At 50.5% G+C, this 24,622-nt stretch overlaps 1 protein-coding gene and 1 long non-coding RNA gene across 3 annotated transcripts in view; both read right to left on the bottom strand.

The window, feature by feature from the left end:
* Positions 1-1,092: 1,092 nt before the first annotated feature.
* Positions 1,093-5,045, bottom strand: LOC125626927 (uncharacterized). Of its 2 annotated transcripts, none has more exons than XR_007353864.2 (2): positions 4,363-5,045; positions 1,093-3,753 (listed from the first exon to the last, which is right to left on the bottom strand). It is a non-coding gene; the product is annotated as an uncharacterized LOC125626927 (long non-coding RNA). The 2 variants fall into 2 exon arrangements; XR_007353865.2 differs by having other exon boundaries at positions 1,093-3,750.
* Positions 5,046-7,823: 2,778 nt separating this feature from the next.
* Positions 7,824-24,622, bottom strand: part of LASP1 (LIM and SH3 protein 1) — a 53,203-nt gene continuing 36,404 nt past the window's right edge. The window contains exons 4-7 of the mRNA XM_048830489.2: positions 22,201-22,308; positions 12,814-12,967; positions 12,351-12,448; positions 7,824-11,777 (exon numbers count right to left, since the gene is read on the bottom strand). Of these exons, the coding sequence (XP_048686446.1) occupies positions 11,604-11,777; positions 12,351-12,448; positions 12,814-12,967; positions 22,201-22,308 (534 nt within the window). The 3' untranslated portion in view covers positions 7,824-11,603. The remainder of the gene's footprint in view (positions 11,778-12,350; positions 12,449-12,813; positions 12,968-22,200; positions 22,309-24,622) is intronic.

Below are 24,622 nucleotides of genomic sequence, written 5' to 3'. Positions count from 1 at the left end.
TGTTTTTTAATAGATACAATAGCTCAGTGAGTGTTTGGCATTAGTTTCAATTTCTTGGTGCTCCAGCCCTTTCTTCAGGAAGGAGATTTTCCTTTGCAAACAACTGAAGTTCACACCTCTTGTCCTGAAACAGGACTTCCCAAACAGATTTGTTTAAACTGAAAAACAGCACAGCACAGCCAGCTTTGCAGCCAGACAGTCTTGTGTCAGGATCCCATTAGATCTCCCAAATTTCTTATTACTAACCATGTTTATTAGGGTAGTGCCTTCAGGCCTACCAAGAATGGGCCCTATTGTGCTAGGCACTGTACAAACACATAGCAGTAGGTGGCCCTGCCACCAGAGAACTTACAATCTAAATAGACAAGACAGACACAGAGTAGGGGAAGGGGCATTATTAAGGATCATTACACTAATTAAGTCAATAATCAAATGGGAGACTGAGGAAAACCCAGTGTGCTAAAGGAATTGGTGATGATGACAATTCAGGAGTTGGTACTTTTTCTTCTGAGTCAGTACTGAACTGGTGTCCCTATGATGTTAAAGGGGCACTGAACTCCTAGAAATGCTCTGTGAAATCTTGGCCCCATTGAAGTCAATGGCAAAATTCCCATTAACTACAATGCAATCAAGAGTTCACCCTGAATCTGTTTGTATAGGAAAAGACAACAGTTCTGATCCCTAAAGATCACACAGTAGCTCTTGAAAGAGTAGGGATATTAGTCCTGATATCCTGGCTAAATTTCATCTTGGGCAATTACGTTCCTCCTACATAAAACTCCCCTTGCAGTTTCAATTGGATAAGGGATTCGTCATTTCCCATCTTCAGCTGTTGTGTAGTGTTGGCAGTGCTTGCTAAACAGCTGCCACATTCCACTGCCGAATTGGTTGCATTTGGGATATGGCTGAAGGGATTGTTATACATAGTTGGTTAGGTTGCTAAAGTCCTTTGGGGAAAGAAAGCATTTATAGAAGGATATAATTAGTGTCACTGGTTTTACACCCAGTTGAAGCGCCATTCCACACATTCCTTGCTGCTCTCTGTCTATATCACTTTAGATTGTTGACATCAGAAATACAGACTCATGAAACTGAGGTTACTGAACATTTTATTTATATTCAAGAGTTGCTTCCCATAACATTTAGAGTTTCCATTTTAACTGTTTTGTGGGGGTGGAGAGAAGGGTTAGGTTCCTTATTTTGGGTCTCTCACCCTTTTTAAAGCCCTGACTGTGACCCACAATTGGGCCCTGGCAGTGGTATGCTGTGTAATGCAATTTGGGCTGAAGCAGATGCACTGGAGAACATCAATTTGGATCTACAGGCAAAGATATACGCACTGTACTTCTCCCTTGGGAAATTTTGTACTGACAGGAAATTGTACTATGTCAAGTACTCAGCTGGCAATGATAACCATAATTCCCATCTTTATGTAAACATTTTTTTTTGTAGAAAGTCTTATCAACAAATTTCAAATTATTCTTGCCACTTGTACCCCAAAAGTGCTTATATAAGCCACAAACACTACAATTCAGAGTAAATTGCCTCCTAATTATAATGATACCTCATCTGGAGTACTGTGTCCCGTTTTGTGCCCCACACTACAAGAAGGATGTGGAAAAATTGGAAAATGTCCAGCGGAAGGCAACAAAAATGATTAGGGGACTGGAACACATGACTTATGAGGAGAGGCTGAGGGAACTGGGATTGTTTAGTCTGCGGAAGAGAAGAATGAGGGGGGATTTGATAGCTGCTTTCAACTACCTGAAAGGGGGTTCCAAAGAGGATGGATCTGGACTGTTCTCAGTGGTAGCAGATGACAGGAGGAGGAGTAATGGTCTCAAGTTGCAGTGGGGGAGGTTTAGGTTGGATATTAGGAAAAACTTTTTCCCTAGGAGGGTGGTGAAACACTGGAATGCATTACCTAGGGAGGTGGTGGAATCTCCTTCCTTAGAAATTTTTAAGGTCAGGCTTGACAAAGCCCTGGCTGGGATGATTTAGTTGGAGACTGGTCCTGCTTTGAGCAGGGGGTTGGCCTAGATGACCTCCTGAGGTCCCTTCCAACCCTGATATTCTATGATTCTAGGTCATGTGAGTTAAGGATGCATCAAGATTTTTTCCATTACAAAACTTCTATTTCCAGGGGTGTATTGCTTCCCAGCAAGAATTAACTGCAGGGGGAATCCAGCCATACAAAAATCTTACCTTCTAGGAGAGTTGTTTTCATTATACAATAACATCTGAAATAAACATTACATGTGATGCTTATTACACAGTAGTGGATGACTGAGCCTTTCATGTTGTTGTTCATTCCATTTTTAACTCCAGAAAACTGTTTGCATTTGTCCAAAATAAAAAGTGTCTGGAGGGTGAGGCAGAATTAAACATGACTGCAGCAGTCAGGCCAGAGCTCTATGCCTGCACTGCTCACTGCTACTGAGTCGACAAAAGGTTAGGGCCCACAGGCATTTTTTTCCTATAATTCAAGCACTGGGAGTGGGTTGAGCTTTGTGGAAGTGGCCACGAATATGGACTGTCCAAGACGGGCACCAAAAGTGCCCACTTTTTAAAATCTTGGCCCTGGTGTTTTGGCCTTTTTTCTCTTTCCCACTCCATACCCCTCCTGGTCCTGCACACTAGAAGGCTGTGTAAGGGGGATAATACACAGAGGCAGTGGCTTGATTCAGGATCACGTTGGCCTACAGGGAAATTTCCCAAAAGGCCCCAGAGCCTCTCACTCAAACCTCTCCAAGCAGTGGTAAATTAAGCTCTGACCTCCCATTGTTCTAACTCCTGGCTGGGTGCAGTAGATGGTTTGGATACACAACTCACATTGAGCGAGGGGATTTAGCACCCACACCTTTCAGTGGCTTTATTTGGAGCTATGGGGGCCCCCACCCGCAAAACAGATGGGCACATGGTATCATTCACCTTTCCCCGAATAGGCCTGGGGTACGAGTTGCTAGCTATCTAGCAGTTTCTGAGGCTAATCTGTGTTCCGGTTGTTGCCCCCTCCATAGAAGCTGGGCACTCAGATTAGTGGCAGAAATGTGTTTAAAAGCATTTTTCAAACACAGGCTCAGCACCATCTGTCTTGATGAATTGGGCCAAAAGGTCCCTTGTATATTTCTTATGCATAGGGATTTTCCTTTATAGTCCTTGTCCAAAATTCCTGCTGCCATTCCTGAAGTGTTCTAGCTAGTTGCCACCCTCCACCCCAGAAGTGGATGCATTTTAGCAATGCCCAGTGATAAGCAGTGGGTGATCAGTTAAAATGAAAGGTGACATGTCTGCATAAGATACTATTGTGATATTCAGATTTTGCTCTGTGTTGCTTTTTTAACCTTTTCTGATTTTTTTAATTAAAATATATATATACTTTCTAAAACTAAAAACCAGCAGGTACTTTTCCCAAGAAGGGGGGATAACTATGTGGCCACGGAACAGTGAAGTTACATTTCCTTAATACCAGCATGGCAAACAAAACAACACACTTCTCCATAGTGAGGTTTCATTATCACACATGCGCTCTCTCGCTCTCTCTCTGTCCATTCTTGAGGCCCGGTCGCTTTGTATTTGCTCTTCAGATGCATTACAGCTCAGACATTCTGTCAAGGGCATTTATAAGTCTTGACATCTGCACTGTCCAATGGCTGCTCTTTCTGGGGTTTTCTTCTCTCCAGCTGCTCAGGAAGCGGGTTGCTTGCAAAGGGTTAACTCTTTCTCCTGATGGCTCTGGCATGGCTGCTGCTGCTGAGGAAAAGGTGATACTTGTCTGACCCAGGCCTGAGAGCTGCAGAAACCCCAAACATGCTTAAGGATGGGAAAACTGCACATATAGAAACATAAGTGGCAAAAGGCGTCAGATTTTTTTATCAACTGGGCAGTGAAAGTGGGAACGTGGGAGCTGTTGCTAAAATGATGAGCGAGAGCACCAGATATTGCAAGACACCCATCTGCCTCCATTCAAAGCATGCAACCAGACTCACTTATTTTATCTATAACTCACATTATATTTTACTTCTTTCTCAGTGGGACCAGAAAGCTCTAGCACACACAGCATGGTTATTAATGGCAGCGGAAAGCCCTTAATTTGATTGGGAGTAACTGATAGATAGAACTGGAGGAAAAAATAATAGATTATTTAACTATTCTAAGCAGCCTGATTAAACAAAAATGTGTCTTCCTCCCCCCCCCATCAGCTACTGTGCAGGAAACGGCTTTTGTGATGCCAGCAGCATGTCTGGATCAGAAAGCCTGTGAGAGCGCTGGCTGAAAACAAGAGCATTGCAAACGAAACTAACCCTCACCTTATTCCCCAGCAATTAAAATGGCTTGTGACCGTCAGCAGCAAATCCTCACCTGGATGATGCTTTGACTGGCAGGATGGCTGGCTGCAGTGCTTCATCCTTCCCCTGCACTGCTGTTGGGGCTCCTAGAGCAGGTAGATGATGTAGGAGAGGATCACCAGGCCGATGATGGCAAAAAACATTAAGATGAAAATATCCAGCATGGTGGATGTGGCAGAGACAGGGGCACAGGCTGCCTGTTTGGGCTGCAGGGGAGGGAGAGCCTGAGCCGGAGATGCTGCTGCAGTGAGGGAGGCAGGCACGGTGGCTGTAATGGCAGAGACAAGGACTAGCCCAGATCTCGTTCCCCAGCCCCCACAGTATTTCCCTCCTCTCCCAGCCGGAGGACAGAGTGAGGATGCCTGATCAGCTTGAGCTATAGCTTTTCACCAAGGATGACAGCAGAGTTTAAAAAAATAAAAAGGAGGGGTGGGGGTGGAGAGCAAAGGTTCAAACTGGGGAGGAGGGTCCAAAGGCAGCCCCCCCCCAGGGCTCCTAAGGCTCCGACTGTACACAAAGGAGCTCAGCCCGCCGCAGAGCTAGCGACAGTAATTTACCTCCTGGAAGAGTTGCTTTGCGATCCGCTGTTTCGAACAGACCAAGTGCCAGGCTGCAGCTGGTTCTCAGGAGGCCGAGCTAGCTGGCTGTGTTGCTGCTAATATTTGCAGCTATGGGCCCTGGCTGGGCAGAGGCACAGGCAGGAGTGAGGTAATGGGACAGCCCCTTGGGGGCTGCTTTTGTTATGGCTCAGACTTTTAGTACTGTCGGACATGTTGTGGGGCTGGGGCTCACTTATAAACCCCACTCATCACTGCAGCAGGTCTGGATAGGTTGGTGCCTTTTTGGGCATCCCAATGCAGGCCTGAGCTGCCCTGTTAAGACATCACCATGGAACATGGGGCTTGCTGTGTGTTTGCATGGCTGGCTGTAGAGAGACAGTGATGATGAGAAAAGGAGGACTTGTGGCACCTTAGAGACTAACCAATTTATCTGAGTGTAAGCTTTCGTGAGCTACAGCTCACTTCATCAGATGCATTCAGTGGAAAAGTGAGCTGTAGCTCACAAAAGCTTATGCTCAAATAAATTGGTTAGTCTCTAAGGTGCCACAAGTACTCCTTTTCTTGTAGTTAATTCTGTATCTCATGATGTGCCTGGGCAGCATTTAGCACAACGGGGCCTTGTTCTCAGTTGGTGCCTCTAGGTGCTACTTTAATAATTATATATATCACCCTTCCACAGGGCTCAGTGCACGTGTAGGAGCTAAGAACCCATTTACCGTTTCCTAGGCAGAAAGCAAGGCCACAATCCCCAGTTAAATAACCTGTCACCCTTGCCGCTAATGACATAATGAAGAGAAAAGGAGGACTCGTGGCACCTTAGAGACTAACAAATTTATTTGAGCATAAGCTTTCGTGAGCTACAGCTCACTTCATTGGATGCTGTAGCTCACGAAGGCTTATGCTCAAATAAATTTGTTAGGCTCTAAGGTGCCACAAGTACTCCTTTTCTTTTTGCGAATACAGACTAACATGGCTGCTACTCTGAAACCTAGAATTAGCTATGTTCATGGAGGATTTGTCCATCAGCCAAGATAGTCAGGGATGCAGCCCTATGCTCTAGGTGTCCCTAAACCTCTGACTGCTAGAAGCTGGAAATGGGCAACAGGGGCTAGATCACTCAATAAATCACCCTGTTCTGTTCACTGCCTCTGAAGCATCTATCATTGACCACTCTCAGAAGACAGGATACTGGGCTAGATGGTCCAGTGGTCTGCTCCAGTCTGGCCAGCCTTATGTTCTTATATCCCAAAAAGCTTATACTCAAGACAGTCAAAGACTGGGAGACAGGGCATCTTATCTCCAGGAGGGGAAACTGAGGCAGAGAGATTTAAGTGATTGCCCAAGGTCACACAGCGAGTCTGTGACAGGAGGAGGAATGGAACCCACATTTTCAGTCTCTACTGGCCACAGGAGTATACTCTCTCTCAGTGACTCACACAGAGCATGTCTACACAGCAAGCAGAAACCTGCAGCAGTGCCTTTCAGAGCCTGGATCTATAGACTGGGGCTCATGCGAGAGTGCTAAAAACAGCTGTGAAGCTAAACCTTTACACAGCTATTTTTAGCACAGGAGCACAATACCGAGGGCCTAGACCCAGGTGCTGAGATTCGCTGCTGCAGGCTTCTGCTTGGAGTGGAGACAGTGCTGGTGGGTCCCAGTAAGTCAGCTGTAGAACCGGAAGTCATCAGCTCTTGACTGCCAGGTTGGTGCCTTTCCCCTGGCATGACAAGCAAAGCCGGGATGCAGTGACATGGAACCAGTTTAAAGGGGACCTGCAAAACTTTTCCTTCTTCGGAGTCTGACGCAGCTGCTCCCTGCAGATCCACTGCTACTTGCTTTATTTTCACCGGAACACCTATTTTCATGGGAGGGAGTTAAAAGTAATGGTGACCTTTATCCCCCCTCAAGTATATCCATGTAATATTCCTCTCTCTCTCCTTTCAGGGGACTTTCCACTCCTAAATCATTCAGGTATCCTTGAAAATCCCACCTTGCATGGCTCCAACAGCCAAAGTGAAGCACTAGCCCCTGCTTTCTGCCACTGGGATTTAGTCATCAGCTGGAGGAATGATGGGCTACTTAAGAGGCATTCAAAGTTCAAGTATGACCAGGTACACTGGAAAAGGAGTTTTCCCCTCTATAGGAAAAGGTCTCCAATTTGACCAATTAACTTGATGTCTGCAGCAATTGATCATTGCCACAGAGAGGGCATAGAAAGCCAGGATGTTTTGCCAAATGTTTTACCTTGCTAAACTTACTGACTTCTATAGCTCTCATGACAATGGTACTGGAGAACCTTGTTCAGAGATTTATCCTCCCCTCTGTGGGGAAGAGAGGTATTTTCCCCATTCTGCAGAGGGGTTGAAGGCAGAGGTTAATCAAACAGATATAAGGGAGACCAGGGTGCAGGGGGAGCTACCAGACAGCTAGTGTGGTGGAGCTCTGAAAATTTGGGCCAGGTAGCTAAACGTTTGGTGTAAGGCCCAGATCCTCAAGAGATGTTTAGGTTTGTAACCAATTTCAATGGAACCTCAATACCTGTAAAGGATCAGGGCCTAAGCGACATGGCTACAGTCACACAGGGAGTCCACAGTGGAGCTGGGAATGAAACCCAGGTCTCTGAAAGCCCAGGTAAGTGGTCTAAGCACAACCATTCTCCTCCATAGCAGGGGCAGAGGTAGAGCTGAACCCTGCGGGTAGCTAGAAGTGTGGATGTTGATTTAGCTTCCAATAGACTTCACTGGGCACCACACTCATCACAGAAAAAAGTTTTGTTTTTAATCAAAAAAAAAAAAACCAAACTGATTCAAATTAATTTCCTCTTTGTTACTTGCCCTCCCTCTTCCAGCACAGCTGGTAACCTGTTTAAAGCCAGAGGAAAATTAAAAACATAATTAAGACCAGAGCAGTCAGTAGGTAAAAATTATACTTTTATTTTAAATTTGAATAAACCGGGAAGAGAATTTGTTGGTTTGTTCCATTGAATGGTTCAGTTAAAAAGGCCAAATAAATTTCATTTTCTGGGGGGTGTTCAGGCCCACCAGAAGAAATATACAGACAAAAAACCCACCAATAATAATAATAAAAAAAAAGATCTAAACCTGGCACTGAAATGCAACTTGGAAAGCTAAGATGTAAGACTTGTTTGTTTAAACACAAAAACACATTAATGAAATGGTTACAATGATGCAATTTAGCTTTTATCTTTATCTTTTTTTTTTTTAAGATTTTACTTATTTATTTTAAATACAGGTTTAGGTACTTTTTCAGCTATGAAAAAAAAAGGCAAAAAAGTGCATAAGTCAGAGAGAAGGCAGAAATCAAGCAGTAAGATGTCTGTTTTCCATGGCAGAAGAAAAAAAAGGGGAAGGGGGAAGGCAGGGGAACGGGAGGGACAAGAGTTTCAAGGTAACATTAAAAAAGTTTTAGGCCCAAAAACTTAGTTTCCTGTGTTTTTATTTGGTCCATTAAAAAAGGTTTATTCACATTTTTACTCCCCCCCCCCCCCCCCAGACAACTGGCTCTAAGAACAGAGTATCAGTGATCAAGAATGTGCACCTCTCCATTCCCCCAGGTCTTGTGCTCACATGTTTCAGCACCACAAGGATTTCAATTCCCTACAGCCCATCACTGTCACTTTTATGCTCTGCCCAAGGCTGATTGCATCCCCTTTCACCCATGCCACTCCTAAGTCTCCCACAGATGAACAGAAAAGCTGGTTAAAAACAGAAGGTTCACCATTATCCCCCAGCCTGCTGCTAGCTGGCTCGTCCAGTGTGATGGAACAGCTCATCAACCTTTTTAGTACAGTACATTGATCTGGGGACAGGAGACCAGAGACCCTCTTGCCCATACAAGCTTCAGCACTATAGCAACTACCAGAGAGACTAGGAAGGGACATGTTTCAGGGCTCGCTTCTGCCACCCACCCCTTAGGCCCTCACGCAAACATTTCACCTTCAATTCAGTGTCCCTTAGGCACCCTTCTGCATCTCTATTGTGCTTCTGGAAGTGAAACAATGAGCGCATGAGAAAGAGGAGAAGCCATGTGTGGAGTTCTCTTCCATATTTCAGGGGTGGCTTCCCCATTTTAAGAACCTAGCAGCCCGTTTCTCCCTTCCCCTGAAAGGGCAGCACCAAGTTAAGAGTGTACAGAGCAGAAGTGGAAGTGTACAGAGGGGTAAACCCAGAACAGTGCACTGGGAACAAGCAGAGGTCTCCAGTGCGCTCAGTGAGAAAGGGGCACCCATCAGGAAGACTCAAACTGACGTGCTTCTCAGCTTAGTCCCCACATTGACTCTTAAAGCCAGATATCAAAACTCAATTAAAAATTACAGAACATTTAGCCAGGCCTGTCTGCTTAGAACTTACAGACCACCTCACTGGATGCACCTTAAAGAGCCTCCCCTGTAATGCACCATCAGGTCAGATTCCCCTGGGATAATGAGGGCAGTCATGCTACGTGGAATTCCAGTTGAGAGGGAGAAAGGCACCAGGGAGTGGGTCTTAGCATGCCAAGGCAGAGAGGGCAGCAGAGTTGATCCACTGGGGAAACACGGGAGGATTCATAGCTAGCTATTCTCAATGCCAAGCTTCCTTAACCAAGGACAACACAGTATCTTCCCTGCATATAGATTTCCAGTTATAGTGGCCCCTGGGCCCAAAACATTGGGTTGGGTTGGGGATGTGCTTTGAAGTTTTGGTCCCTGATGCGATCCAAGCCAGCAGCAGCCAGGAATATCTACCACCAGCCTGGACCCAGTGAGAATGCAGAGAAGCTGGAGGCAGAATGTATCTGCTCATTGCCCTTCCTGGTCCCTTTGCCACTGACTCTCCCCCTCCACGGGGAGGAGGCTGAAAACATCTTAGCTCAAACTGGAATGGAATTGGAACTGGAACTGGCCCTGCTGCCCCTGGGAAAGGCACAGATGGAACTGGCTGGCTCCCTCTCCTCCTTCCAGCTGAGGGTTGGCTGACTGTTGTGTGGGGAGGTTTGTTCTACCTCCCTGCCCCTGCCCCACTCTCCAGAGCCACAGGCCCAGTAGTGGCTCCCGCTGAGTGAGGCACATGCCAGTGCAAAGCAGAAACTAACTGGAACTTGGTAGAGCCAGTCCCTGGTCTTTGCCCCCTCAAAAACCCCAAAACACCTCACACCTCTTTCATGACATCTCCGCCAGCCACTTGGGGCAGAATTTCTCCCGTGGTCAGCTCAGTTTGTTCATGGGCATAGGATGAAAGCAGGGCCAGACTGAGCAGTCAGTGGCTCCAAACAGCCATGGGGGCAATGGGTGGTGCACTAGAGACTAGGAACCGCTCCCCAGAGCCACGCAGACAGCGTGTTGATCCAGCAGCGGGGATGGGAGAGTAAGCAGTGACCCTGGGCCGAAAGCTGCTGAGCAAGGTGAGAAATAGCCCTTCTATGTAAGGGATCAAAAGGAATTTGCTGCTGTGAAATGCAGATGCTGATTGGAAGGTGCACGAGCCCTTCCCTCTAGAACCAAATACCATTCCAATAGAGGGGGTTCTGGGTATTGCTTTCCTCCCCACCCCCCATGGGGACTCCTGGATGACCAGGGGGGAGGCAGGAAGTCACACTCTGCCCCTGTCCAAACACAAGCAGCCCATCCAGCCTCAAGCATAAGCAACCCATGGGCTACTCCTCACTCCCAGGGCAGCAGCAATCACCCCACAGAGTGTAGAGATAGTCCTGAGATGAGTTGACCCAATCCAGGGTAGCTCACTGTGCAATGCTGCTTCTGAGAGCCCTACCCTGTTCAAAGGACCACAGCCCCAAAGCCCCATCGCCTGCCACTTCTGCCTCTCTCCCAGTCAGACCCTGGGGATCCCAGCATCTCTGCGGGCAGTGACAACAGCCAAGGAAAACTCTAGAGGAACAGAGTGAAAAAACAGATTTAAAAAAAAAGTTGAAAATTGATTGATCTTAGATTCTTTGGAACTAATATTTTTTGTTTAAGTTTTGACTTTATATGAAGTTTTAAGAGTGAAAAAATGGGAAGTGGGAGGGAGAGAGAGAGAGAGAGAGCAAGAGACTGAATGGAAACATTTAACGGAGGTGATGAGGTGGGAGAGGCAACTGGGGATGGCCCAATGAGAGATCCCTGCAGGCTTCCCTGGTGCTAGCTAACCCCTCCCTCCAGTTGGGAGGTACTCATGGCTCTAGAGAGGGGGATCCCTACTAACCCCCCTCCCTTAACTTGCTGTTAAGGGGACACACACTAGTCATTGGTCCCTTGCTGCCACTCCAGCTGCTTGGATTGGTCCCCAGCAGAAGTGGATGGGTTTGGTCTTATCAGATGGGTCAGCTGGGATCCTTTCTTAGCTCAGGATCGCAGCTATTCCAGTTGCTTCCCTCATATTCCCTGGGGATACAGGGCATGCGCCTGGTAGCTAGGCTCCCATCCCTTCAGAAAGATAGGGGTGAAGAGATTAGAAGAGGAAAGCTGCAATGTTGGGGCCAGCCCGAGTGGCCCCTGGACAGGTCTCCCACCTAGTCCCAACAGAGCTATAAGACCTACAAAACAAAGCTAAATTGGCAAGAGAAACCAGAGCCCGCTGCAGAGTACTGATGGGCGAGGGGTGCAGCTCTGATGGAGTACGCGGCGGAGAAGGGATGCTGGGCGAGAGAGACATGACAGAGGGCCTTGGGTGTCACTCCACGCCCCCGGGCCACAGCTTAGATGGCCTCCACGTAGTTGGCAGGAAGCATGCCGGTGTCCCCAGTGCGCTCAACCGTGCCGTACATCCAGCCATCGTCGATCTGCTGCACGTTAACGATGGTGTCCCCGTCTTGGAAGGAGACCTCGTCTTCATCAGCAGCGTTGTAGTCATAGACTGCACGGAACCGCTTCTGGGGGGCGGGGAGAGGAGGGTCAGCAACACATGGGGGGCTCTAGCTCCCCCGCAGCCTGTTCATGGCAACTGCCCCTGCTCTCCTTCCAGCCAGCAGAGCCCCCCCCAGAGCAATTGGGCTTTCTATGGGGAAGAGCTTGCAATCAAGGGGAGTCGAGGGGCATTGAGCTTTGAAGGATCCACTCCTGGGCTCTGCAGCAACAGCTCCGCTGGTCAGCGAGCTGCGGTGCTGGGCCCAGCTCACAGCAGGCCAAACACTGGGCTGGGGGGCTCAGGAGGCAGAGTTCGAGCTCTTCCCCCACCATGCACCTTAGTTAGAGGGCAGCCAAAAGGCAAAGTAACGGGCGCCAAGGAGCATGAGTCCTGATAATGGCTGCAGGATAGCATGAGGGGTGGGCCCCCCCATCTACCTGACCCTCACCCCCAAGCAAGAGGGTTTGCAGCCACTGGGATAGGTTGCATGACTGGAGCAAAACACTGACCGGAACTAGCGGCCACTACTGGGATCCCGCCAACTAGCATCAGCGCTTGGTAAGTTAAGCACTATTACCACCCTTTGGGCTATACTCACTCCTCCTCCTCCAGAAGGGGCATTACGCTGTGTAGAGACCGGTGCTGCAGGCTCCTTGAAGCCATAGGACTGAGATGGAGGCTGCTGCTGCTGGTAGGCTGGGAAAGAAACAGGCCTCGTTAGTCATGGCAAACTGCCAAAGAGTATTGGGTTATGGAGACCCCAGCGCCCTGCATTTCTCAGGGATGCTGCCCTTCTTTGGAACAAGCCTAATTCATAGTCCGGGGGGGGGGGGGGGGGGGGGGGGGGGGAGGAGACCTTTAAGGGGGAGCCACAAGTGCGCATTCATGTTGGGAAGAAGTTCTGCACCACTGGGCATGGACTTCAGTAGTCCCACTGCGGCCAGAGAACTGAAGCCTGGCCTCTTTGGGGCACCAGTGTCAGAAGACGAAGGCAGAAGCAGGAGGTTGTGCAGGAGACAGGCCGCGATCTGCGTAACCAGAGAGCATTCAGAGCTCCTTACCAGGGCTGCTGGGCTGGACAGGAGGGGGCGGCTGATGCTGTTCCACAGGTCTCCTGTAGTTGGCACTATCCTGGGAGTTCCTGCGTTCCATCTCACCACCCTCGCCGCCACTTGGGCCCATCCTGCTCTTCTCAAACTCTTCATGGTACTTGATCTACAAGAAGAAATTTGGAATTAGAACAGTGCCAGGGGGCTCCTTGTCCAGACGGGAGCCTGCCCACGCCAGTCACACAGGTCTTCCCCCGGTGAGCAGGTTTCAACCCATTAAGAGCGTCCCCCACACAAAACCAGTTGCATCACACCCATTAGTGCAGCAGAGACCAGAGCCAGGACCTTCACAATCCTGGGGCTACAGCCCCAGCAGGACCTCACCTGGACCAAGCCTCAGTGAAATTGTCTAGGTGCACCGGGTGCTATTCTAGCATGCCAGGCCCATAGCCTGGTTCTGCATGCTGCTGCTGGAGAGGCCATCTTTGTGATCATCGATCCCACAGCCCTTTTCACAAGGGGCAGCTAGAATCCGGCCAGGACATCCAGGCTATTTACGTTCTACCCACCTAGGATTCCACCAGGCAGTTTCAATTGTGTAGCCCTTGCTGCCTGTCCTGAAGGGTCACAGCATTAGCGGGATGTCAGACAGTCCTGGCCCAGCCAATCCTACATACTGCCTGAAAAAGGCTGCATTGGGACTGCTCGAAAACTACTCCTGCTATTCATGTTCCAGTCCAGCAGGTGGCACTGCAGACTCCTGGCAATTCCAGAGACAACCCTGGTTGTGGGACAGGGCGAGAGCTCGTCCTAGTCCCCTCCACCCAGCTGTGGGGTTTAACAAACGGGAGGCGTTGTCTCTCCCGCCACCATACACACACACACACACACTCATCTAGACAGATTCCTGGCAGGTGACAGGCCGCCAGTTTCCTGTTCCTCTTGCTGCCCAGCATCAGCTCCTCACCTCTGCTCCACTCTTCTAGGGCCCTCAGCTGAGGGACCCATTTGTGCCACTAGGTCTTCATGGAAAAGGAGCTTTCTGGCCACCTAGGCTGCTGGGACCCCTGCCCAGGATGCTGGCCCTTGTTGTCATTGTCCTTGTACTCCTCCCACATCTGGTGGTAGCCACCTGCTGTCCTATCTTATGCATTGTTTGTGAGCTCCTGGGAGCCCAGCACGGACCAGGACCCCCTGTTCTAGAGTTAGGCACTGTACAAACAGTGCCCCATCACTCATCAGTGCTTGAGCAGGCCTGCAGAGAGGACTGGAAGGGGCAGCGATGAGGAACACTGCTAGGCCCAAGTCAGCTGACGAGCTCTGCTGGGCTCAGGGCTGGCTACTAGACCTCCCTCAAGGGAGGCCGGCCAGGCCCATGGGGCAAGGCCAAGGGGAAGAATGCCACAGGGATTATTCCAAGACTGCAGCGCTAAAAACCAGAGGTTGTAAATCCCCTTCCCATTAGCATTGTGCAGCTTTCTTGCCAGCTCAGAAATGCCTGGGGACAGCAGATGGACAGCGGCATCCCCTGGAGTGATAGTTTTGTGTAGGGGGTATGTGTGTATATATGTGTATATATACACATATATATATACACACACAGTGTGCTATAGTGGATCTGCCATAATGGCAGTAAAGAGGGTGGGGGGGAGGGGGGAAGACTCTGAAGTGACATAATGAAGCAAGGGGCGTGCAGCCAGTTAGTGAACTTGACCTGTAGCCCCTGATATGCCCGCCCTAGAATCCCCCCCATACCTCTGCTGATGCCCCTCAATGCCAACCACAGCCCCCCTGCGAGTCCAGTCCTGGGCTCCCCCTGCAGCTCTGCCAATATACCTAGATCATGACTTGCAGCACCCCTGCCTCTTAGCATTACCAACAGTTTCTGTCTGAGTGGGGCAGGTTAAGGCCAGGAACGCTCTGACGTGGTTTATTTGGTTCCAGCTCATTTCCACTTAGGACCAAGGCAGGGTTTGGACTGAAGTCCTCAGAAGAAAGGCCAATGCAATAGCCACCTAGCACCAGCCTCCGCTGCGGCCCGCTTCTCTCCAGTAACCCCAGCATCCTTGTTCCTCACTGACACTTTGCGAGGCGGTGGGACTCCAGCCATCCGCACAAACTGGAAGCGCATGTGTGGAGGTGAGAACACCCTTTTCAGGCTGCACACCATGGCAATGCCTCCAAATAGCGATGAGGCGCTACAAGCCTGCAGCATCCCCTGGGCAAGAGGCCTAAAGTCTCCCTGACCTGAAGGAGGCTGCTGAGGAACATCCCCCCCCAAATCTGGCTCTGCCCTGGAGGAGACCAGAGCAGAGAACATGCACAGCCCCATCTTCAGTACCTGGGCTCGCTGCTCCACAGGCAGGAAAGAGTCACACAAAGACTCTACCAAGAGTTACCAAGGCCCTGGGCTACTCCAGCTGCGTTTCCACCAATGTTCCAGGCTCACTGGCCTGTCATTTTCCATTGGAATGCAGGCAGGTGAGGCTGCAAGTGTTAGCATCTCTCCCTCCCAGACCCTTGCTTTGTCTTGTGTTTCAAGTCAGGACAGTATTCAGTAGGTGTGTTACAGTAGAACCTACAAGCCCCAGTCAAGAACCAGAACCCCACTGCGCTGGGGGCTGTACAAGCAGCGCAGCTGTGATTGTCGCTATGTTATAGGACGTTTTGAGCAGATCACCTGATGCTGTGGCAGCAAGTGCCAAGGGGGCGTTAAAGCAGAGAACAGGCCCCAAAACCAGCCCCAGAAGTTGCCTTCACTCAGTTACATGGAGAGCCTGGCACATAGCCCCTATGTCCCGCAGCTCATCTCAGAGCCCCACCATAGCAGGTACAGCCCTCCCCCTCTCCTTCACACCTCTACGGGGATCTCAGAACTGCTCCAGCAGCAGCTTGGCTTGGAGTTATTTAATTGACACTTAGGCCCTACTCACACCAAGATTAGAACCATGCTTGAACACAGCTGGCAGGGGTTAGATCGCGTCCCTCACTGGTGCAAACAGCGGTTTCTCTGAGAGCCACTTTAGTTGAACTGTTAACTACACAAGGATGTAGGCAGTTTGGGGTCTCATGGTGCCCTCATACAGTCAGGGAAGCAGGGCTTTGACCCCTGCTAGCTGCAGCTGCTTTTAATAGCTGCCGCTAGAATGGAGCGGAGGGCTGCAGCTCCCTCTGCTCGGGGAGAATTCATCGCTCCTGGCTTTGGCCTGGAGGGCACAGCAGCTCAGCCTTAGATTCCTGGAACTGGGAATGCTCCCAACTTCCAAGCACCCAATTAAGGCCCTGGAGCTTGGCAGCGAAGGAGAATCAGAGAGGCTGCTGTCCAGGAAATCAGAGGGCAATTACTCAATTCAAATGCTGCAGTATTTATAACAAAAAGTGAGACAAACAGGGAGTGTGGGAAGGGAATCCCAGCAGAGGATCTAAACAGAGTGCTACAGATTAGATTCATCTCACCACACCACCTCAATTAGGTTCCCCACATTAACCCTTTGAATGCCAGCTCTCAGACAGCAGGAAGGAGCAGATTATCTAGCCCCAGTCTGGAGATGTTTTGCAGTAAGGATTAGAGGTGGCACCCATGATGGGTAACTGGGACAAAAGCCCCCACACCACCCATATGAAGGGCAGAGCCAGGGATAAGGCCAGGAGGTAGGTGGCAGATTCTCAGTCAGACGAAGAAGGGCGGGGTTACCCTCTATTGTACTGAAAACGCTGAGACCCTGAACCAAGTCAGATGCTTCAACAGAGCATCTCAAATCAACCCTTACTTGGCAGACAAGCTTACTTAAGTGGGAGGCTGGTGCTACTTGTGTTTCCATCCCCACAGTGATGCTGCATATGGCCATCCTTCTGAAGGTACCGATGCTACAGGATTGGAGCAAATATCACCAGCCCGGTCAACTCCCTCCCCACATACTAAGCAAAGTGCTTTGTATGTGTTCGTACTTAAAAGCAAGGAGAGAAGCTGGTGCAAGACCAGGACAGGACAGAATCCTTCCTTCCAGTGCACCTACATCAGTTCCTGACCTGCAAAGGCCCCCCTTGCTATTCCAGTCTTGAGCCTTTCCTGCTTATTTGTGATCTGCTAGGAGCCAAGTTAAATCCCACCAAATCTATCTCCTCCCTCATGAGCCAAGGCAGATATGAAACTAAGGTTCTGTGAAGTGAAAGTTTAGCACATGGTGCTTGAGGTATGTGTCCCCCTTCCCAAACCTGTCACCACAGAGACCCCAAAACAAAGCCAAATGCCAAGCACTCTTCCACAATTAGCCCTGGGGAAAGGAGGATCAGCCTGATGAGGAGAATGCTTTACAGTTGCTAGTAGGGTATCTGTCCTACACATCACTGAGGAAGCTCAGCTATGGGAAATCCTCCTCAATAGAGCCCTGAACAGTTAACAGGGTCAGGGAGATGGCTGGGAAGGAACCAACTGGAGGAATGGAAGGTGCTATTGTATTTTTTGGAGGCAATAGTTAGGCCCCCCTTCCCATTAAAGGGAGGATGGCATGTTGCTACCTTCTGCCCAGTTTCAGTGACCTTCATGGTAGAGGAGAGCCATGACTTGATTGCAAGCGAAAGCAAAGGAGACTGCATCCAGCAGCCTGAAAACAGAGCCCATGAGAACCACGGGGTCCAGCTCCCAGCCATGTGGTCTCTCCAAGCTGGGCTGGAGCCAGCAGCCACAGATGGAATCGCCAGGCTAGTGCAGCCAGCAAGCCATGTCTACCATAACACTGGTGCGGGCAGTGCTGCAGGGGAGCATCTGCATTTTAGATCAGCAGTCTCACTCGGCTGTTCTCGCTGCTGGTCTGTGCACAGTGTCGGGACAACTCGAGCTGCAGCTCTAAGGCACTGAACTGACTGTGGCAACAATGGAGTGTAGGGATGTGTCCTAGTGTAGACAATGGCCCAGAGGCCACCCCTCAGCTGCATGTCCAACATCTCTCTACATTGTACGTAAACAGGGCAGGGGTGTTCAGGGCACTGGCAGAGTGACCTTAACCAACTATTACAAACCGGCAGAATGCACACACAGGCGTGGGTGGGGACTCAACTGATCAAAGAGAACCTCCGAGAAAGTATTTAATATTAAGAGTCTGTAGCAGAAATGGGTAATTTTCAAGGGTACCCAAGGGAAAGATTCAGGCTCAAATCACTCTTGAAAGTGGCGCTGGGGCACCCTTCAAAGTGTTACCCAACATGCTCCGGGTTAATGGTCAGAGGACTCCCCAGCCACCTGTCACACTGCATCCTGCCAATCTACAGAACCTCTACCCCAATTAAACAGATTTTGGTCTAGAAATCAGAGGGGGTCCTAATCACAGGCTCAGCAGCCTAAGCAGGCTCCTAAGCATAGCTGCAGATGCCACCAAGACACACTGGTTGTATACCACAATCACAGCCTTCCGTCTCCCACTGCACTCTGTTTCTGCTTCACTCTTGCTCAACAGCAGGCCAGGAGGGCAAAGGGTTAATGCCTGGACGTGGGTGTAAAAATTAATAGCTACTTGAGTTAATGAATACACAGCCAATGCGGAAGACACCTGCAGCCCATTTGTTGGCTGGTTCAACAGTTATTTGCTGCAGGACACTAAGCGCAGGCAGGAGGGAAAGCCTGGCGCAGAGCACTGCTTCTGGGAGGGGAACTTCCCTGAGCAAAATATTTTGCTCTATAAGTCAGTGGGAAAAAAACCACATCCCACTTCTCAAGAGGGGCTGAAATCCAGACCTGAGGCAGCCATCACCCTACTTACAAGGCCAGGCTGTTGCGTGGTCAGAGAATCAGGACTCTGGGTTCTATCACTCCCCTGCTATAGTATCTTCCATCACAGGTGTCTGGGGCTGTCCATGTTGCCATGGACTGCTAGAGCCTCTGGAGAGAGGCACCACTATCAATTCATAGAGAAGCTTTGAAGTTTGGGGAGGCAGGGCAGAGATTGGCATTTGTCATGAGCATACCCCCTCCCCCAACGAGGTTAGGAGAAATAAATTCAACGTGCTGGGGGCCAGGCACCTCCCAGCCCAGGTACCACCTCAGCTGCTAACGCCCCATAAGCCTTAGAGCTCTGCCTGCACCCCCAGGCTCTTAATTACTGGAGGGTACTGCCGGCAGGACCGACACTAGACAGCACAATGGGGAATCCTCCCAGCCCTGGGGCTGGGGAGGGAGGTGGGCGAGACAGCCCAGGGCAGCTCTCCTGAAGTCCACAGCACACCGCATGGAGCCTCAGGAGCAGGACAGAGCCGCCACATGGTGCCGACAGGCTCAGGGCTCCGGGCTCCATTGGTGCCCGTGCAGATCTTGTTCCTCGCTGGATTGATTGGGAGTGGCTGACCTGCCCAGAACAAAGCTATTGTTTCTATTTAGCACTAGAGACAGTGCCCCACACCTGCCTGGCAGGGGAGCAGGCTGCAGCAACCCCTCACCTGGTGAATCATTCACCAAGGTCCTCTGCAACCATCTGGCTGCTGGAAGTGCACTGGCATGGGAGATGGGGAGGGACAGACCTGCCAGTCAGTCCCCGCTCCCCCCCGCCAGGGGTTATGCTTTAGTGTTCCAAGGAGACAGCGGATAATGGTGCAACACTCCATGTTGCCATGGCTACCTGCTCTCTCCAGAGGGCTGCATCTTGCTCCCCTTCTCCCACTGGGTCTTTCACCCCTACCCAGGGAAGATCCTCCACATAAAATTCCTCTTGCCCCTTCCCAAGCTCATCCCTTCCCATTCACTACTGCAGGCTAAAGGGGTGTGTGGACTGGGGTGGGGGAGAATTGGTCTCACCTCTATCACGTAAGGGCACCTGGTTTAGCACTGCAAGCAGGAACCCTGCTGCAACCCTTCAGAGATCTTCACTAGCTCACAGAAGAGGTCATAGAGGATCAGGGCAGGTGACCAATTTGGAAGCTTTGTCCAGGGGAAGGGGAGGAACATTTTCCTAAGTTTGAATGGCTAAGAGGCATGGCTGTCCTCTCTGGGCACTGCTGCAGAGACTCTGGTCTGTTCCTGGAGAGGGGCCAGGACACTCGTACATTCTTAGGGAGGAGTATCTCTAGGCACAGCTTTACCACCTGCATTACTGCTGGTAGAGATCCACACACACAAAAACACACTAACAACGGAAGGGCAATGGTTTGCCCTTGACTTCCTTCTGGAGGTGGTTGGGGGAAGGGTGTAGCTCAGCTTCCTGGCCAGGACACCACCTGGCCACTCCATCTTTACGAACTGAGGTGGGGCAAGGCCAGAATCTTGCCAGCCCCTGGACTACATTAGCCTTTGGAGGTCCCCAGCTCATCCCTGGGCTGGTGCAGAGCCCTAGGACCTATTTCAGGCCTTACCCTTGACTAAGGCAGACACGAGATCTGCCCAAGCTTGCACCCTGCATGCCATGGCCACCATGAGGATCATGGCAGCTGGAGAACAGCCAAGCACAGGAATGAGAGGCTCTGGGCTCCATGGGTATTCTCCGGGAGCATTACAGTTGCTTTGCAGCCTCTTTGTGCTAGCCAAGGCCTAGGGCATCAGAGAGCCCCAAATCTCTGAAGAAAGGGAAGCAACTAAATGGATGCAGGTTGTCAAGTGGAAAGTTGCAGGCAAGATCATGTGTGAAGCTGCAGCACGGAGGGCTGGTTTTACTACCAACCTTCTGTGGATCCTGCCCTTGACCACAACGGTTTTGCAACAGCCTCAGCCTGATAAGAAAGTTAAATACACACAGGGCAGCAGCTAAAGGTTAGTTAACTCTGTGTTCTGGAGGAAGCAGATGCTGTGCAGGCCCCCCGCCGCTGCCCACTCAAACCCTAAGAGGGTGGGAAGCAGCTGTGGGAGATCTCACACTGCCAGAAGCAGGAGTGACACCAAACCCAATGCACTCCTGCGCAGGGTGTGGTAAATGCACTCACAGGTGGCCCTCCCTCCAGCTGCTTGTGGGGAAGAAACAGTAATGCAATGAGACTGGATGGCATCACAAGCTCTGGAACTAACTGAGCACCAACCCAGACCATTTGCAAGAGGACTGAACTACCGCATTAAGTGGCTCCCGGATTTGTGACCTTACCTTTCAGTTCAAACATGAACCTTATTTTTGGACTTTAGGGGGAAGGCGACTTAAGGGCTAGTTAGTGAGTCAATGAGCATTGGACTGGGACTCTGACTTGAACAGTTTTGTACTCCTTACAGTAGCCACTGCTGGGTCAGGCACATACAGGGTCTCTAGTGCACCACTTTTAATCCAGCCACATTGCTGGGGATAGTTGCCTTCACAAAGATGTCCACTAGAGAGCATCTTAGAGGTCCTAGAGGCAAGACACTAGGAACTGGGCCCTTGGTTTGCCATCCAAGTGACAAGGCGAAGGACTGAAGTTCCTTTAAGCCCCTATGAGGCCTAGTCAGGGACTAAGACTGCACTGTGCTAGGCCCTAGAGAAGGTCCATCCAGGTCCGGGGGGGGGGGGGGGGGGGGCACACGGGACCTTCTCTAGGGCCTGGCACAGAAGAGGAGGAGAGAAAGATATGCTGGCTTTTGAAGCTGTAACTCAAGCGCCGTTTGGAGGGCTGCATCCAGCATGGAGTTTAGTGAGGCAGCCGGCAGCCTAGCAATCCGCACTCTACAATGCCAGGTAGGAAACTGGGTTACAGCCCATCCTGCCGGAGAGCAGCAGGTGCTGGGATTACCTTGGATACAGTGTCTATTCAGCCCACGCATGGACTGAACAGCTGCAGCAAAAACCCACCAGCAGCCAGGCTGCTGGAGCGAGCTTTGGACAATTGGAGGCATGGTCAAGTCAGAGGAAACTGGCACAGGACACCGCACAGCTGTCTAAGTGAGACATGGCATGAGGAAGCGAGGTGCGTTTGGCTGAGGTTTTCTGAGACAGCACCGAAGGTGAAGTTAAACTGGAGTCATTCTGCACTCTGACTTGTCACTTTGACGCTCTCCTACAGCCTGGGATTCAGTAATGGACAGAGTCCACAGTATGGGACAGATGCGAATGGCCCATTCAGGGCCATCCCCTAGGGCTCACCCTTGCTTTGTTTCATTTTGAGAGTCCCACCAGCCTCCAAATCCCACTACACTTTGAACCCTTCATGGCACAGTTAAGACTTGCAAGGCCCTGCCAGCTCCTGCTGCAGCTCCCATCATGGGGTGTCTGTAGGGAACAGAGGCTTCACATTCCAGTTGCACAAACATACAGAAATTACGTGCACTAACAGGAGGACTGTGCCCACTCCTCCACCCACAACTATCCTAAAAGGAACCAAAAAAGTAGTAAATAAAGACCTTGTTTTCACAACCTCATAGTTTGCAGGGCTGCTCCTTTGTCCCCCGTCCCACAGCAGAAAGCCAAGGGGTAGAACAGCAACACAGCACTTTAGAGCACAGATTAAAAAGCTACATACGTTGCTGATCTGGTCCTGAGTCTTCTTGATTCTCTGCAGCTCGGGGGTGTCGGCCACCACGCTGAATCCCTTCCCTTTGTTCTTCTCAAAATCCTCCTTGTAGCGAATCTAAGGACGAGAGATAAGCAAAACAAGACACCGAGAATCATCAAGACCCAGCCTCTGTGTGATCCACCCTTTTTCCAGCATTGCATGCTACCCCCAAGATAGCCTTTTAGCCCAACCTCCCAGCAATAATGGTAGAACGGGTTATTCTTAAAGGGGGTTTAGGACCTCCAGGTACAACAGCACTTCTGCAACAAAGTGCAAGTCTGTCACCTCTGGGGTGGAACCCAGTTAGGACAATTATAACCAAGTTACAAAGCAGGAGGAATTGTGGGAAGCAGACTATGGTGACCTCAATTTGGCTAGTACCTGGGGCTCGACACATTCATTCCTGGGGGTGGGGGAGGAGGGGCAGGGTCATGGGATTTTTATTTGTTTTTTTTAAAAAAAGGTGCCGAGTCACACCAATCTCAGTCTCATCTCTCCTCAGAGAGACAGCAGGTTCAGCAGCATACAAACCTGTTAGATACACTGACACGCCACCACCCAGACCTACTGAGTAGCCCTGAGCTAATCCCATGCATGGGGATTGCCAGGGGCCCATCCTTGGCCCTGCCTTGCCCCAGTACAGCTTCACCATTCCCCAAACAGTCAGCCTCTACAGAGGCTAAAAAACCAGCCGCTGACTCAATCCCTCCAGCAAGGAAGGAAACGCTCAGACCAGCCTCACTGGATGGAAACTGCTGCTTGCATCTAGAGGAGGCTGTTACAGCTGCAGGCCACTTTAATAGCCGGTCACAGACAGCTTTCAGCAATAGAGGGCTTCCAACAGAGAGCAGCAGGTCAAGCAGCACCTTATCCACCCTCCATTTAGGAGGCAATAATCTGCATCCAGACTTTCCCTAGCCCTCTGGATCAGCTGCCGCTATCTGCGCCAGAGGGCCAAGGGCCTCCCCAAGGACTATGGGTGGGATTTGCAGGGGTGCCCAAGTGATTGAGGAGCACAAATCTATTGACTGAGACACACTGAACCCAGGTAAGCAAGTACGTATGAGCTCCAGTGCAAGGTTTGTGCAGGGAGGGCAACAGCTCAGCTGAACTCTGCAGTGAAAACACACGCTTTTGGATTTTCACCCTTTGATGCTCCCAGATTATCCCTTTTGGGTGCAGTAAAGTCTTCAGAGGAGGACCCTGCTTTACCCAGGAGATGCTCGTTTTAAGTAGCTGCCCTGAAGTCCCCTCAAAGATTACACAATCCTGCCCTCCCCACTTGGAGATCCCACCTCCACTAAGCAAGTGAACCCATGACTAGAGCAGTCACTGGTCACTGCACTCCAGTACCCAGGAAGGTAGGTCAATAATTTGACTCATAGCTCTGAGCAGATTACCTTTGCACCCCTGTGTGATGGGCACCCATGTGCCACAGCACCCCGTTGATTTGGGTCTCTAGAGTCCCAGCCCCTCCCATGGGAAACTGGGGTACTCAGGGTTGAGAGCACTCATGCAGCCCTCCTGTGTTTTGGGCACTGCCCATTCCCAACTTGCACTGCCCTGCCGGCAGAGGAATCTGAGCAGCAGGAGTCTTTACACAAGGAGGGGTGCTGGGAGGGTAAGAAGGCAGGAAGAGGCAGGGCAAGGGAGCATGTGGACATGTCACTCCCTCCCACTCCCCTCCTCGCTGGAGCGGGGGAAATGCTCATCTAAGTGGTGGCCAGACACCAGTGAGTCTAGCCAGCACCATCAGTTTCCTGTAACCCTTCCCAGCCCACAGCCAGAAAGGAGCCAACACTTCAACTGCAGAGCAGTTAGTTAAGAGGCTGAATCACAGCTGTGCATGCCAGGGAAGGGTTCCTGGGAGCAAGTCCTAGTCCCTACACTGATCTGGTCTTCAGAGAGTTGTACACACCGTGCAAACAACCTAGGCTAAGACCCTCCCCTCATCCAGTAACACTAGAGATGCAGGGGGAGACAGTACAGTCCAAGCAAAGCAGCATTTCTACAAAAGCACTTGCTTCTCTCCCCCCTGCCCTGACCCTTCCTGGGCATCTCCTGCACAGTAAGACTGCATGCCTCATTTCTTTGGCCTGGTCACTGGCACAACGCAGAGGTAAAGCTTGGAGATCTACTGCATTAAGGAGGAACAAGCCTGTGACTGCCCCCTTTCCACATTCAGCCTAAACCCAGAATCTTTCAAGCTGTCTGGAAAGAGCAGATTTTATGTGCAGCTGAACCCAGAAACAGGTTTCACATAGAAACATGGTAGCCCTGTGGGACAGCTAATACTTCTCTAGAAACCAAAGCACTAGGAGCACCTTGTCTACCTGTGCAGGATTCACGGTCCTTGGCCTTGTCTGGGCTAGAAATAACAGGTATGGGG

Source organism: Caretta caretta, chromosome 27 (assembly GCF_965140235.1).
Source record: "Caretta caretta isolate rCarCar2 chromosome 27, rCarCar1.hap1, whole genome shotgun sequence".
In the NCBI taxonomy this organism is placed as follows: domain Eukaryota; kingdom Metazoa; phylum Chordata; order Testudines; family Cheloniidae; genus Caretta; species Caretta caretta.
Note: the sequence above shows the minus strand (reverse complement) of the source record. Positions and strands in the feature narration are given on the sequence as shown.